This window comes from Python bivittatus, unplaced genomic scaffold, assembly GCF_059951505.1.
Source record: "Python bivittatus isolate LINGU-HERP-01145 unplaced genomic scaffold, Pbiv_v1 ctg000060_np1212, whole genome shotgun sequence".
NCBI lineage: Eukaryota > Metazoa > Chordata > Lepidosauria > Squamata > Pythonidae > Python > Python bivittatus.
This window is the reverse complement of record NW_028277044.1, coordinates 15,897,327-15,913,910: the sequence shown is the minus strand read 5'-3', so window position 1 is coordinate 15,913,910 and position 16,584 is coordinate 15,897,327. Positions and strand designations below refer to the sequence as shown.

Genomic DNA, 16,584 nt, shown 5'->3' with positions numbered 1-16,584 from the left:
ACAATCAGTATATTTCCTTTGGCTGTCCAAGAGGAAGATGCAAAAAAATAAAACATAAAAATGTTTACGGTAGCTGTAAGTTTAATGGATATTTCATTAAGCAGATTGGACAACAAAAAGCAGAGTGGACTATTTAACTATAGTGATTACAAATATATCTTGTATGCTTAACAGTCCTTTCTGAAAGCACAAAAGGTATTAGAAAATACTTTGCTTCATTTTAGAAAAACGTTTCCATGGTTTAAAGCAGCTTTCTGCAACTCTGAACCTCCAAAATTGCTGGACTACAGTTCTCATTAAACCATTGTTTTAAAATATTTGTTTTATAAGCTTATATTCCAGTAGAGTAAGTTCATATTTACTGGCAAATCAGATATAGTGTATTGTTTTGGATTAGAAATTAAATCCAAATTAGTAGGCATAATACTTTAAAAATCTACCCAGATATTTTCACAATCTTGAAATAGTTTGGTCTTAAGCTTATTTACTTAGAAACTAATCCCACTCTGTTTGATAGGAATTGCTTCTTAACAAATGTGCTTTGGATTATACCATAAAAAGAAAGGTAAATATTGGAAGAAGAGGAAAGACTGCATCATATAAATCATAATCACATCTTTCAAGCTATTTTTGCAATGTGCAAGTAGCTTGCAGTCATGCTTTGGAGCTGATACTTTTAAAACTGATGGGATCATCACAAAGCAGCTTGGATGTAGAACACGCAACAGATTGGCAGACATTTGCAGTCAGACAAGAGTCACTTACTGCCTACATCCTAGTACTGAAGTATTACATTTGTATTATATTTGAAGGTGGCCTAGTCCGGATGAAAGGATTATGATTTTTATTTATCATATAAACTTTATGATTTTTCATGATTGAGCTTTAGATTCTTAGCCCTTTAAATTAAGAATCTAAAGCTCAGTCATCCATCCTTCCTTCCTTCCTTCCTTCCTTCCTTCCTTCCTTCCTTCCTTCCTTCCTTCCTTCCTTCCTTCCTCTTCCTCTTTCAATGATTTAGATAATTATTTTGTCAGACAATAATAATCTTTACTAGGTCTGGCCAGTTCTTTCTGCTCCACTTGACTGGGTCAAGGGTGATGTCTTCATATTAATTCAGTAGTGATGCAGCAAATATTAATTGTAGAGACTTGTCAGTATGAAAGAAATGATACTTTGCAAAAAAAAGTTTGAGTGCGTTATAGTAGAACATAAGCTTTGATGGAATCAAATAGCGCTGTCCTCTGCAACTTGTTACCTACCAAATACTTGCCTGTTCCTTCTCTATTTCAGTTCTAAATAGATATTAAAGAAGGAAATTCTTAGCTGGCCCCTTGCAAACTTCTTATATATGTTCAGTTTGCTTTATTACAGGTTACACAGACTAGAAATAACTTGCCTACTTTATTGTCAGAATTGCCTGTTAACTTCCCAGAATGAAATTTACATCTATAATGTAAATTGAATGAACCAACCGCCACAGATCCATAGGGTACATGCAAGAGCCAGTCTGGCGTAGTGGTGAACACACCAAGCTAGAAACCAGGAGACCATGAGTTCTAGTCTTGCCTTAGGCATGGAAGCCATCTGGAGGAGTTTGGGCCAGTCATTCTCTCAGCCCTAGGTAGAAGGAAGTAGCAATGTTGCTGTGAAAACTGCAGGGACTTGTCCATGCAGTCACCATGAGTCAAGATTGACTACTGAGGTGTGCACACACATGTAAATAGCATACGTAATGTTTTTAGCAGAGAGAGAAAACTTGGCAAGGTACTGCATAGTGCATGCGGTATCTTTCATCTGCAAAGTTAAAGACCTCAGAAAAACAGAAAGATAGGTGCCTTATCTTTATACAGTAACATGCATATTCTTTGGGAGTCAAATGTAATCATGTGTAGAAAGTAAACACTGGTTGTAAACACAGCAACAGTATTTAGACATTTTTGATTTTGTTTGATGAGCATTTGTGAACCTCAAAGGATCAATGACCTTAAATTTAATGTATTTCTTTAAAAGCTAATAGAATGGAATTTTGCCAAGGGAATATTAAGATAGAGACATTTCTTATGAGAAATAAGCATAACTGAAGCTGGATAAATGTTTGAGGTGTTCCCTGGTAATCTGGTGAATGGAGAGATATACAGCCCCTTCTACATTGTTAAGCTGAGTGATAAGCAGTCAAACAGTTCTGGATTTAACAACTGCATCTGGGTCTTAGTCAAATATTCACTTCTTTTCTTTACCAATTAGTTTTCCAAAACAAATGTAGTGGGGCAGTAAGGGCATATAATTTGTTATATTTATGCAAAACCTGTAATATAGGGATAAAACCTTTGGCCAACTGTAACATAGGATTATTATGTCCTGCAACTGGTTGTTGTTGTTTTTTTATGAGCTATTAGGAATGTAGCTCACCCATAGCTTAAGGGCTACAGGCTTCTTACTCCTATAGCATTATGATCCCAAGGCCATTTTATATACCATAACACCGGCTAGCTTGCTGCTGATATCTTTTTCAGGCAAGGGCTGTATAAAGCAACTTTAGCAAAAGTAATGGTCTTATATAGCATAGGTGGGGGGGATAAAAAGAGCACCTCTATTGAATACACCCCCTAGCATTTGAATGGTGCCAAATATAAAAGAATTCTGACATGTTACAATCCCGAGGAAATTCTGGATTTTGGCCTTCCCTAGAGAATCAACTTATTTTATGTCCCTCTGCGTCACAGTCATATGCAATGACCCAGCTTAAATGTTGTTCTATCTTTTCTTCAAAGGAATGGTTACCCACCACACTTCCTGCCTCATCTACCAAGCAAGGAGATGAACTGTTTGCATCTTTGGACATGTTTAGAGTCTGCTGAACTAAGGACACCTGTGAAAAGCACTTTGGGCTTGAGGTGTGTTGGGTATGCTATGAAGATGGGACAGGTCAGTGATGGTAGAGCAAAATTCACAGTGCAGATAATACCTATGCTTGTGAAAGTTTTCAAATAAGCAGGCCACTGTCTTAGAGGCATTCTTTCTCCATTACACAATCGACCTACAGGGTGATTGCATATTAGTTATGATGGCTCTTTGACACTTCTGAGATATGGAATAAGTTTCCAAGCATTCATACTGGTCTTTCAGCTCTGCTCAGACTGCATTTATTAAAGCCGTGAAAGCTTTTAAAATAAGTCAGACTAAGCACTTTAGAATTGTAGACATGCGGCATCTTTCTGGTATTCTAACCCTAACCCTTCCTGGTTGTCTTCAAAGCACACATATATTTTGTCAGATGTTCACATATGCTTGAAGAAAGAAGATACTCTTTAATCAACTTAATTATTAAAGTAGTGCTTCTTTAAGGTGACTCTTAAAGCTGCTGCAGCTTTTTTCAGATTTATGTATACTTTAATCAACAGTCGAGGGGTGCTGGAGTCACACAAGGTCCAAAGCACTTCCTCTGAATTATTGCAAACCTGCACAGTCCTAATAAATGTCAATATCTCGTTGTTCTGTTTTTTAAGCAGCCATGTCTTATACACATCTACATTCAGTGAGGTTACATGATAACCAAGTCAGGTTATAAGTTTAATCAGTTTAATGATATAAGTTTAGAGTGCAACTTCAGAGGGTTTGATCATGCCTCCTGAAACATAATCTTATCTACTGCAGTTAAGTAAAACAATGCACATTTTGTTGAAGAAGAATATGGAAATTATTTTGGTTTTTAGCTCAATGCATTACTTAGAATTATAAAATAAACCTATGTGCTAATAAGACCACTGAAGGAAAGTTGAACAAATGTGGCTTGCTTAGCCAGCACTCCACTTTCTTCAGCTTGGTCAGAAGAACACATATTTTATTACTGCAGAAAAGCACAACTAATTGCCTTTTGAATCTAGTGCAAGAATTTCACAATGTTTCCTGTAAAAGTTATTTTCAAAAAGGATGAAAACTGTATACTATTTTCTCTTCTCTCTCTGATAACAAATATATTTCTCACCATGCACCGTACGGTGCCTTTTGGAAGCCCACAAAGTTAAACAAAGGGGAAAAACAGCAACGAGGCATGATATACTTAGAATTGATTAGCATCTCCTGGATCCTATCCAACTTTGTCCTTTACTGAAAACAAAAGAAGAATTTACACTTCCAGGACTCTAGGCAGGGTTATAATGTATTTAGCACAAAATTCACAATGAGACTGATTTTGATTGTTTACATTTGTCACACCCAGTTACTGGAATTCTCTTGGAGATGGAGGTAGAGTAATACCAGAAATTACAAAAGAGTAGAACCCTGATGAAGACCAAGAATCCACATTCTGACATGAAGCTTGTTGACTTTGGACGGGCTACTATCTTTCACCCATCCCATCTTACAGGGTCACTTTGAAGATAAAATGTGGGAGAATCATGTATCTGCCTTTTATTCTAGGGAAATAAACTAGCCATTTGATTTTGAAAAGTAGCAATGTTTTTGCCCCCTACTAGTCCTGTGTAGTTGTGCTTAGAATCATAGTAAGATATATTATGTCAGATTTCATTCCAGAGAGATGAAATAATGACACAGGAACAATTAGTAGGACTTTCATAAACCCTTCCCAATTCACAGTACAGTAGCAGCCTTCTGGTGCTGCAATCATCGTCTCCTAAAATGGCTGTATAAAAATGCATCCTGGCTTATTTTAAAAACTATTTTCATATGTCAAATGTGACCTCCAATTAAAGGAAATCACTCTGAAAATTAACTAAGGTACACTTTTTGGGAATAAAACAATTCAGCATTTCCTGTCTTTGAGAATCATGCACTATTTCCTGGCACCTGGATAGGAAATGCAATTAGAAAACCAAAGCAGCAAGATCCAGACTGGAATGCTTCTTTTGATTCTTTCCCAAAATGTGCTGTATTTGGCATTACATTTTCTTTTTAAAAATTAGTTTAGAGAACTCTCAAATGAGTCAATATGCAGTCAGGATAAACAGTACCATTTTTAACTCCTTTTTAAAAAAACTTATAAAAGTAGTTGACCACCAATAATTAGGATCATCCTTATTGGATTGCTTTCTGGCTAATTTAGGATAAGCAGACTAGATCAAGTAGAGATGTTTATTAAAGTGAACTGTTCAACCTGAGTGAAGATTTTTTGCAGAATCCCCAAAGGGACATGCAACTCAATCCTTTACTCTGAAGCAAGTCCAGCTGAGTAAAGTAGAACCAAAGTAAGTATACAAGAACTCAAGTATAATCTTAGTTTGCTATCCTAAAAACTAGAACAATGCTGATCTGCCTCACACACACACAAAATTGCTAAACAGTTGATTAAAGATTGTAAAGGATTTGTGGTACAACTTATCATCCTTCAATGCTTGCACTGGTTATCTGCCATGTACACTGTTTTGCAAAGCTGGCAGGCATTTCAAATTGAGATCCATCCCACTGCAAGTAACCAGATATGCCCATAGGGGAAATTTAACTGAAAGACAGATCTCTTTCTTCTCAAATCATGCATAAGAAGCAAGTGGGTACTACAGGGGACTGTACCAAAAGAATCACATTCCATAGGCCAGTAAATTTCCATTGATAGTATCTTGTTCCAAGGCATTTTTGAGAAGCGGTATTTTTGAGAATAGCTTCCCTCAATAAATCAAATGTAAAAGGTGCATATCAAACGTACTCTCTTTATCATGTCCAAAACAGTGAGAAGGAATGCTTGCTGCTGAGAGACTAGAGAAAGCATTTCTTTCATTGTTTATGAAGAACCCCCTGTAATATTTGTAGACATAACTAACTACTGTTTGTTACAGTGACTTGCACTGGAATGTCTCCTCCCTTCATCCCTGCAACAACCCTATGTGGTAGGTTCAGCGGACAAAGCAATTGTCCCAAAGTCCCCCAGCAAGTTCTCATGGCTGAAGGTAGACCTGAACCCATGTCTCCCCCATTCCAGTTCAACACTTTAACCATGACACCATACTGGCTGAGGGATGTAATTCTGTTTTGAAGCACCATCATGCCTCAAACAGGATCTCTTCAAATATATCAGAAGCCCATATAGAGAGGCCAGGGCCAAGGCTGAGTGAGGTGACCATGCCAGTTACTGGTGGTAACAGTGGATAAGGGTTGGAAAGCTGAGCTTGCCCCCCATCCACTACGTTAGCCTTCTGCCCTCAAGGGTGGCGGTGGGCATCTTGTGGTGGCCCCGGGGACACGATGGGGGCAACGGTGGTCAGGTGCATATTTTCTGAACAGAATACCACGCAGAGTATCTCTACTGTATATTGTCACCATTTGCTCTGCTTGCTCGTAACTGGGATTTTCAGGCAGACGAAGCCCTACATCGATGGCATTTGCTGCACGCCCAGGATCGCATCCACGCAGGACGGTCGCCGCCGCAGAAACAGCCGTCAAACACGTCGAGGCAGCAAGCCACTTCTGCGCGCACCCCCTTTGCCTACCATAAATAACTCCGAGGCTTTAAAGGAATCTGGGAGGCGCAGAGATCGCGGTTGTTTTCAGCGGGTTTCGGGCCCGGCCGCCGACGGGTCGCTCGGTCCTTCCTGCCGTGTCCCTCCGGGCCGGCCTGCCTCCCTCCCTCCCTCCCTCTTCCTCTGACCTCCATCCCCGCCGCGCTCAGCCGCCAGCCAGTTCCCCGGCGCTGAGGGCGCGGGAAGCACTAGGTGTGTCGCTGGGGCTCCAAGCCCGCGAACTTTCTCCATTGATTGGCTCAGCCGCACAAGCGACTCCCCCGCTGGGCTCGGCAGAAGCCGCGCTGCCTCCAACAGGAGCGGCGCTCCCTCCTCCGGCACCAGACCGCCCTGCGCCTCTCGGCCACTCAGAGGGCGCAGCCCGAGGCTCAGCCGCCGCCGCCGCCGCATCATGCAGCCGCCGCCGGCTCCAGCGGCAGCCCTCTTGCTAGTCCTGCTGGCCGCGGACTCCTCGCAGAGTGAGTAGCGGGGCTTCCTCCCGGGGCCGTTTGTTCCTCCTCCTCCTCCTCCCCTCCCCCGAGGAAGAAAACACCTCTCCGCCGCCCTTCCCGCGGTCGCGGAGGAGCTCGCCCTCTTCCCCTGAATTGATGAAGACGTGCGTTAAAAAGCAAAAAGACCGCGCCAATAACCCCGCGTTTGCGTTTCTGTGGGCCGGGAAAGAGTCCGCCGACGGCCCCCTTGGCGCTCCCCAGCCTCTGCCTGTTAAGGTCAGGGCATCCTGCAGCCTTTTCCCACGGGCGGGCGGCCAGCAGCCTCCCGTCCAGGGCACCTGGCTCGTGGCGCTACTCTTCGGCCGAGCGTCCTCTGCCTCCCCGCCCCCGGACCACTTTTCCCCGCAGCTTTCCCGCTTCTCTCTTTGCCCGCAGAAGGGTCGGGCGACCTTCGCCTCGCTCGCTCTTCGGCCTCCGCAGCTTTGTTCTTGGCGGCGGCGGCGGCGGCGGGCGGGAGAGGGGCGCGGGGATGTCCTTGTTTGCGGCGCCGCGGCATTGTTTGGCTTCCCTTGTGGCGGCGCGGAAATGGGGTGGGGAGCCCGCAGAGCTCGACACGGAGCCCGGAGCCGGTGGGCTCGGGAGGGGACGGCGGAAGCCGTCCGAGGATTTCGCGAACGGCGGCATTTGTGCCCGTCCCGCTGCTCCGCGCTCGGAGGACTGTTTAAAAGGGGAAACAGCTGCGCGCGCCGGCAGGAGGGCGAGGGAGGCAGCCGGCGACTTCGCTGGGGAGGTGCGCGGCCGCGTCATTCTTCGGGGAGCCCGGTATTGATGGCTTCCCCCCTTTTTTCCCTACTTCTTGGGGGGCTCCTCCAGCTGTGGTGTTCTACAAAGGCCGGGAGGAGGCTTCCCAGTTCCTTCGCCAGAGGCACCGCCGAGCCTACCAGATCTTCGAGGAGACCAAGCAAGGCCATCTGGAGAGAGAGTGCGTGGAGGAACTCTGCAACCGGGAGGAAGCCCGAGAAGTGTTTGAGAACGACCCTGAGACGGTGAGAAAAGCCCAGAGAAGCGCCGGGGATCATTAAGATTTTGTTCTGGTTTTTTTGAGGAAGAAGAATAGCGTGAAGTCATCCTAAAGCACCAGAATGGGAATGAGGGCGCCAGGTGTTTGCACAGCTGGAGAAGTTGCTTGCGAGAAGAGCCATTAGATAAATAACTTAAACCACGCCCTTCGCTTGACAGATCGTTGTATTTGGATTGTGAGGCCGAGCAAACAAGAATAGTAAAACGCCGGGAGGAGAGTAGCTTATATAGGGCTAAGTTACAACCTCTCTTCTAGAAAGGATTCCTTGGGTGTCCTGCTTTTGTGTGTGTGTGTGAGTGCTTACTTTTGTGGACAAGTTAAATCCTACCACAGACAAAATGCATTTACTAGAATCTGAATTATTGGATGACTCAGGAGAATTTGCATTTTGCATAGCTTAATTTGAATATTCTTTTGATTTTTTTGAATGCTTGCAAGCAAGGGTTTGTTGAATAAACCCGGGTACTCAATACTGCATATTGAATTAGAAGATTATGCTAACTTGGATCAGCAGTTTTATTAGTAGGTAAATGTAAACAGTCTCTGAGTTACTCATAAGAGAATGATTTTTTTAAAAAAACCTTGTGCTTAGTGAGAGAGTATGGACCTAAATCTACAGCTGTTTAATGCTAGAAGTCTCAATAGCATAAACATAATTAGAAATAATTTTAAATAAAACATCATTTAAATAATTTTATGTATTCTAATTTTCTGATTCACTTGCAACTTTTGGATGTACTTTTCTGAAAAGACTCTTTTATAAACAGGGATTATCTGGTATTAGTTTAGGGAATAAATGTTTTGACAGAGAGACTGACTAGTGATTTTTGCACAGGACTGTGTATTCCTGTTAATGATTTGAATGGGAGTGGATAGAATGAGAGTTATGTAGGTCAAAAGTACTGAGAATGAAAGGGACTTGGCTCTTTTCTCTTAGAGGAGTTAATTTTTATATTTAAGGCAAAACATGTCTTAACATATTCTCAGACTAGGTTCACAGCATACAGTACTGTGCATTTTACAGCACAGAGGATAGTTGCTAAGTAGGAACAAATTTTGGTTTGTGATATTTCCTTTAAACTTTTGGCCTTAAGCTCCAGAGAAAGTCAAGGATTTTTTGAGAAGAACAAAAATGAACAATTTGTTCTTTCATTCTCTGACTTGAACTTTATTATTACCCCTTTTAAACATTAATTATTAAAATTAAAAAGTAATTATTACATTAAACTCCACATTTAATCAATATAAGCTTTGCTGAAATGGTTTTTTACACATTTGCACCCATGGTTCATAGATGGGTAGAGAATTTCCCCCAGAGTGAAAAAGGTAATCTGAGGTCACCAGGGTATTGTTTATTAAATTTTAGTCAGAAAAACGCAGAAAAAAAATTTAATCCAAAAATGAGCCTGCAGAAAAAATATGTGACAAAATTGTATTGTTCCATTGCAAGAAGGGGACAAATGTTTTATATTCTGCTGTTACATTAATCTAAAGCTGTACTATGGAAAATGTTTGATTTTTCTGTGACAGGTTTTTTTTTAAGTACTCTTTTGTATTTGTGTTCTTAATTTCCTCCAGTTTTGAAAAATCTCAGTGAAGTTGTATGGTTTATGAAGAGGAATGGAGTAGAAAAAAAGTGATGGTTTTCTGAGGAAGAAGCAAGGGTGGAGGCAGGGACAGATAAACTGTCTTTCAAATATGGTAATTACCTGGTAATGTAGCATACCTGAAGCAATAGTGATTTTGTCTCATGTAAATAGATCTCTACTTGCATAATGGGATTTCCCTTCATTCTCCTTCTTTTCCTGCCCTGCATTGTGTGTCTTCTAGTCGCTAGAGACTAGCAATCGACAGGTTTCATACATAAATCTATACACCAATAATATGTTGCCTGGTTTTATAGATCATCTTCCCTAAAAAGGATCTTAGAATTCCATGTTAATTAGGGCAAAACTAACCTTGTCCAGTGCTAGATAGGAACTGCCATTGGAAGATCACAAAATATATCAAGATATAAGATTTAATTCCAGAATCTGGAGATATCTGCCTCTGAACTTAGACATTTCATTCATCAATTGAATTTTAGTAGCAATTGATAGCTACATTCATAACAAAGGTTTATTAAAAACAACAATAGTAAAACTCTATTGGTAATCTTCTATCAGGCACAATTTATTCAAGTCATATTAAAAAAAACAATGTGATACATGATGCCTAAATGTCAGGAATATTGCTAGGAAGTTTGCAGTGTAATCACTGCAATATATGAGCAAGCATGATTATTTAATCTCTCTCTGCTAGTCAGTTTTGTAGATGATCTTCAAGCGTGGTTTGACAAAGAGATGGACAATAATTCCTAAGATCTATGGGGAGCCCTCTTTACTTTCCCTGTTGTCCAGCTGATCATCCTCATCAGTTGGCCAGCAAGAAACAGATCACCCATATTATTAATGCTGCCATTAACAGAAGGAATCCAAACTGGCCATTGATAACAATAGGAAGAAGTTACTGATCTGCAGTGGATTGCTGGAAGAGAGAAGGAGAAAGATGTGGGCATGTGAGAAAGGAATATAAATTGGTATGTGTTCATGTGTGGCCCTGATCTTGCAAAATATATTGACTTATATTCCTGGAAGAAACTGAGCTGATTCTGTTTGAGTAGGCTTATCTTAGTGTTCCCGGGATCTTATTAGGGGTCTGAATATATAGAAATATTTAAGAAATAACAATAACCCTGGATTACATGCAATTCTAGTATGGTTCTAGAGGTATCAAGTTGTTGGGTTTTTTTGGAAGATGTAAACTTTCTAGCTTTATTTATTTTTTTTTTTTACTCAAGACACAATCTTTCCAGCTGTTGTTGAACAGTTCCAGAGAGCTTAATTATCAGGATTCATAGTTTAGTAACATCTGGAGGCCCGCTCCTCATTCTGGTTTTTTATAGCACTTAAACATTCTTACTTTAAAGCAGAAATGGCATTTTTTAAATTATCTCTGGGTAAATATGTAGTTTTGTCTGCTTGATGAAAATGTAGAAAGTTGGCTTTCGCCTTACCATATGTACAATATGTACTGGGGTTGAAGAATTTATATTTGCATATATCTTGTACAGGGGAGAATTGTTTGGGAATTTAAAATTCTGATGAGGATTAAACTAGGTTTTGAAAACCCATGACATGGATTATGAGTCTGTATATGCCAGACTTGGGAAATTTTAAGAGATAATTTTGATGTGACACAATTTTATTTTTCCTGTTGCTTGACCTAGAACTTCTAGAGAGCTTTGAGAAGGGACAAGAAAATTTGTTTGATTCAATACTGAACAGGTAACCTGTAACTCAAAGTTGTATATTTAGTGCTAGGTAATATTCATGCATTATCCAGTATGTATAGTAAATTCATATAAATGCTGGATTAATTTATATAAGGTTCAAGTCCACCCTCAGCCATGGATGTTCACTGGATGGCTTTTGGACCAGTCATGATCTCTCAGTCCAATCTACCTTACTGGGTAGTTGTTAAAAACAGGAGGGAATGTTATGTATTTTTTGAGCTCCCGGAGGAAAGGTGGAATGTAGATCTAATAAATAAATATAATTCAGAGGGATTTTTGGTACTTCTTGTCTTGCTATGATTAATGATGCTGCCCTTATGGCACAGATTCAAGGATTTTTTTTATCGCCATTGTTGTAGATGCTTTGATCCTGCAGAGAAACTAGTTAGATAAAAGGCCCTAAAGAAAATGTGGCAAGAAATAATCCTGAAACAAAGGATGACTTAAACACATGATGCCCCAGTCAAAGTCTATATGAGGAGTCTGATAGGAGAAAGAAAATTTAAGGTAAATAGAGATGTACCTGTAGAGACACAGATGCTTGAATTTCAGATATCGATTCATTTTAAAGAAGAGCCTAATTTGGCTACAGCTTCTACCCCGTGTAATATTCCCTGTATGTGATTTTTTTTTTTTTCTTGGTGCCTTTGAGTCAGTGTTGACCCCTGGTGACTGCTTGGACTAATTCCTGCAATTTTGGGGCAAGATTTTTGGAAGTGGTTTGCCATTGCCTCCTTATTTCTAGGGCAGGGGGAGAGCGATGGGCCCGAGGTCATCCAGTTGGCTTTGTGCTTAAGGCGGGACTAGAATTCACGGCCTCCTGGTTTCTAGCCTGGTGCCTTAACCACTACACCAGACTGGCTCTCATATATGATAGTAGCTATGAAAAATTACCAAATTGAACATCAACATATGTGAGCTACCAGAGATGTGCTTCCAGTTCATAAATTTCTCACACTAAAGATATAACTTTTAAAAAATATTAAAACAACTGGATTTATGTGGAAAAACAATGTGATACAATCAGTTTTGGGCAAATTATAGTCAGTAATCTATAGGAGGGCAAACCAGGTGCCAAGTTTTGACTGTGGGGAAGACATGTGCCAGTATCCATGTAATGTACAAATGTGCACCAACACACATACAAATGCCTGTGTGCATGCATAGCATCCCTATGTAGACATACATGCTGCTTCTCAAATATATAAGCATGTACACACACCAAACATGTACATGTAGCAATCTTCCCTGGGAGATGGGGGAAGTCTCCCCAACCAAAGATACTGCTGCCCACTGCTTCTCCATCACCATTTTTTACTCCTGATTACTGTTGTCTACCACGTCCCAACCTCTTTTAGCCACATACGGTCCCTCATATTGTCGTCTTCTAAGGCTTAATGTCACTGCAGCATCTTGGAATGCCTTTCTAACTTTGTCCTGTAACAGTGTGAACATCTCAGCCAATGTAAGCTTTCTTCTTAACAGTATTTCCTGGAATGCCCATGTGATTGTGGATGTTGCATGTCACACTGCTTTTCCAGGAAGGACTATGTTGAGGGTGTTTGTGTTGCCTGAGTTCTTTATGTTGAAAATACAGCAGGACAATAGCATGGAAATCTCAGTTGGCATAGGCTTCCTTAGCGGTAACCCTTCCTGTGATACGTGCAGGGGAGGGAGAATAGGATTGACCGGAAGGTATAGGGATTTTTAGGGATGCTTGTATACCTGCCAGTGCTGTAGACATTTAATATAAGTAGTATTTCTATTTGTGACTTTGCAAAAGAAAATATATTTAAAAGAATTTTGGGGAATATCAATTTTGGCATTGGGGAAAAACTCTAGACTTTAGTCTTGATGTTATGATCTGCTATTTACTTTTTTATAAAAAATTATTCTGTTTTTCTCCCACCTACCCCATCCCTGCCTGAAAATGACTGTTTGTAGATCCCCAAGATATGGAAGTACGTGTATTTCTTTCATCCTTGCAAATTAGCTGAGATTTATAATTGTTGACTAAGGAGTATTCTATACTTCAGATTAGAAGGCAAAAAAGAGCTTTGCTGCACAGAATAGATGCAGTATAATGCATTGGTCTGTGGCTGTAACTTGGAAAGCACATTTGCTATGATCAAACCACATTTGCTCCCTTTCTTGTTTGTTGAGAAATCATAGAAGCCATTTGGATCTAAACTGCACCATATAGTTTAGTCTATTTTCAGAAGGCTTGTATATTTGGCATTGGCAGTACGATATTGTTGATTATTTTTTCTTGCACAGATGTCTATTATTAGTAAGAACAAACTAGATTAAAATGTGTTTTCTGCTCAGCATGCCTGTGTATATTTACGTGCAGGCTCTGAAAATGAAAATTTACCTATCAAAGAAAGTTATTAATTGCCTATTATGTACATAGCTTAGCAAAGTCATGTTCCAGTCCACCAAACACAGTTGGATCATGAATGGGAACAGAAGTGTCTTGGTACCAAACCTGAATGTGACAGGAACACAAATATCATTATAAATGTGGTTCAGGAGAAGCTACAGACAAACAAATAAAATGGACTTTTCAATCTGACTTTGGAGGAATAGTTTACTTTTGTAGTCATTAATAGTATAGTACATGCTGAAGGCCAGCAGGGTTTTCCTTCTGTTTCAGTCATTACTTTAGAACTCTTGCCTTGTATTTTACTGGTGAGCCACATAATGCTTGGAATTCAGCAGTCTTGGATAATGGGAAAGAAGTTTCTACTCTAGACCAGTTTTGACAACTTAGTTAGGAGTGCTTCCTTGACATAAGCTGCATCAACATTATTGCTTCAGAACTGAGTAGAAAGAAGTTTTCTAACAAATCTTACTTGAAAAAAAACGACAGGTAGTCCTCGCTTAACGACCATTCGTTCAACTACTGTTTAAAATTATGACCGCACTGAACAAATGGTGGTTACAACTGGTCCTTGAAGTTATGGCCGTTGCAGCGCTCCTGCAGTTGTGTGATCAAAATTTGGGTTCTTGGCAGCCGGCCTGCATTTATGACCGCAGTGTGTGCTTCAACTTCCATACCTGCCTATCTTCCCCCCATCTCTGCCCTTTTGGCCGCCCTGCACTCTGCTGTCGCCACCTACCCCTGCCACCCCCCACTGCCCCCAGCTGACCTTCACCGTCTTCTTCCTCCTGCTGCTGGCCCTCTCAGCAGATGCTGTTGTCTTATGTGCCATTTTCTTGCATAAGGTACACTGTCCCCTTCCCCATTATAGTTGCTTGATGATTCACATTAGGAAAAGCATAATGTGGAGTTGTAGCTATAGTTTTTATTGCTAGTGTGACCCTCTGCCTTTTTAATTTCCTAAGAGAAGTAAAGTGCAAGTTGGGGTTTGAATTTATGAGGACTAACTATTGTTCCATGACCAGTTCTACGTTCCTTAAAGGCAGGGACGTTTCATCTTCGTTGCTTATTTGGTCAGTGATTCAGAATTGTTACTCACTATAAGGCACGTTGCTTTTAGCACTGTCTTTTTTCCTGAAATGTATTCTGGGACCTGCTGTTTATACTGGTAACAGTCTTGAGTGGAGTCAGTGGTCTGCCCCAAAGTTTGAAGTAAGGAATGTAAACCCATATTTTAAAGGAGAACTCAAACATCCTAGTGATGATAACGTTTGCTGACTTAAGGGTTCATAATTCTGCTTTATAACTGAAACTTTCCTTGCTGAGAGAATTTGTTCCAGGATTTGCAGCTGGAGAATTTAACATCAAATGACAGAATGAGAAACTGAATCTTGACTACTCACTTCCTTCCCCCAGTATTGCTGTTGTCACCAATGCGTTTCTGAAGCTGCAGCGGATGTGCTCATAGGGAAGACTGTTTTCAGGCCGGCAGCTCAAGTTTCCTTAATCAGCAGATTTATTGATGAGTAAGCAGTATAAACTTGGCTGTTTACTCATGAGTATTCAGCCATTAACTTTGTTAGTGTGATTCAGGGTTGTATAAAAGAAATGCTTTGTTTTATGGTAATGGGATCAATAGGATGAGCAAATGACCACATTCAAACTGCATTGCTCAGTTATTTATTTATTTATTAAATTTATATGCTGCCCATCTTCCCCAGAGGGTGACGATCAAATTATCAAGTCATCAAATTCTTAGCATTTATTTTAATCTTAATGTCATTTTAGATTAAATGTGTCTTTCCAATAAATATTTGCTTTTTCTTTCTCTCACAGGAATATTTTTACCCGAAATATTTGGGTGAGTTGCAGTTATACCCTATTCATGTATGATGGTGCTCTTTTGTTGTCTCTTGCTAGGCATAATCTATATGCCCATTAATCGGCTTTAATCAGCGCTTACGTGATCTTTTGCAGTGGCCCAGGCACTTTCCCCATTCTTTAAAAAACAAAGAAATCTTACAAGATTGTGAAATTTCATGTGATTTCAGTGACTTTTTTTAATAGTGTGTTTACCTGGATTATCATATAAGATAGCATCATGATGGCCCAGATACTCCCTGATTTTCTAAGAATCATTTGAAATCTTGAAAATTATCATATCACACAAGATTTATCATTTCTATAGTTTGGTCATTTTAAAACATTCCTTCAAACACGTTCAACAGGTTTTCATTTTGCAGGTCCACAAAAATCATACAGGTATCACTGATACTTTGATGCATGTAGTTGCTATGTTGCTGACCTCTGGTGTGCCCCAACAAGTTCAGCCTAACAGTGTTGATTTTCTCGTCATAAAACCAAGCAAGTGAATTCCGTATTTTGAGGAAGAAAGCATATTTATTTGCTTGTAATCCTAACAGTTACCCTTAATTCAGATAGCTATATCTTAAAATATGTATTATGGAATATTTAGTTATAATTCTTCTTTATCTCCAGTGCTCAAGTGCTCCTGTCTTGCTCAATCCCCCTTTAACTCATCATAAAACATTCCTGAAAGTTAGGGAATTTTTGCAAGCACTTGCTTTGTAGAATATTTACTATGCTGAAAAGGTGGAGTGGGAAGAAAGGTAAAAGGTCCAGGTACAATTAATGTGCATGTTCATAGAAATATATTTATAAAGTAAGTCATTACATTGCAACCACTTTTTAACATTCTCAAATAGTGGAGGTGTTCATAGTATAATGGGTTCTACCTGCACACTTTTCCTATCCTAAAATTCTAATCAAAGAAACAACTTCATTAGAATAGCAATATAGTCTCAATAATTTCTTAAGCTCTGAAGCAATATACCTGATCCTTACAAATCTGGTTTTTAAAA

The 16,584-nt window shown here is 40.1% G+C and overlaps 1 protein-coding gene across 1 annotated transcript in view; it reads left to right on the top strand.

The window, feature by feature from the left end:
- Positions 1–6,633: 6,633 nt before the first annotated feature.
- The window catches only part of GAS6 (growth arrest specific 6), a 47,869-nt gene continuing 37,918 nt past the window's right edge, over positions 6,634–16,584 (top strand). The window contains exons 1-3 of the mRNA XM_088136547.1: positions 6,634–6,931; positions 7,778–7,950; positions 15,539–15,563. Coding sequence (XP_087992673.1) covers positions 6,865–6,931; positions 7,778–7,950; positions 15,539–15,563 — 265 coding nt within the window. The 5' untranslated portion in view covers positions 6,634–6,864. The remainder of the gene's footprint in view (positions 6,932–7,777; positions 7,951–15,538; positions 15,564–16,584) is intronic.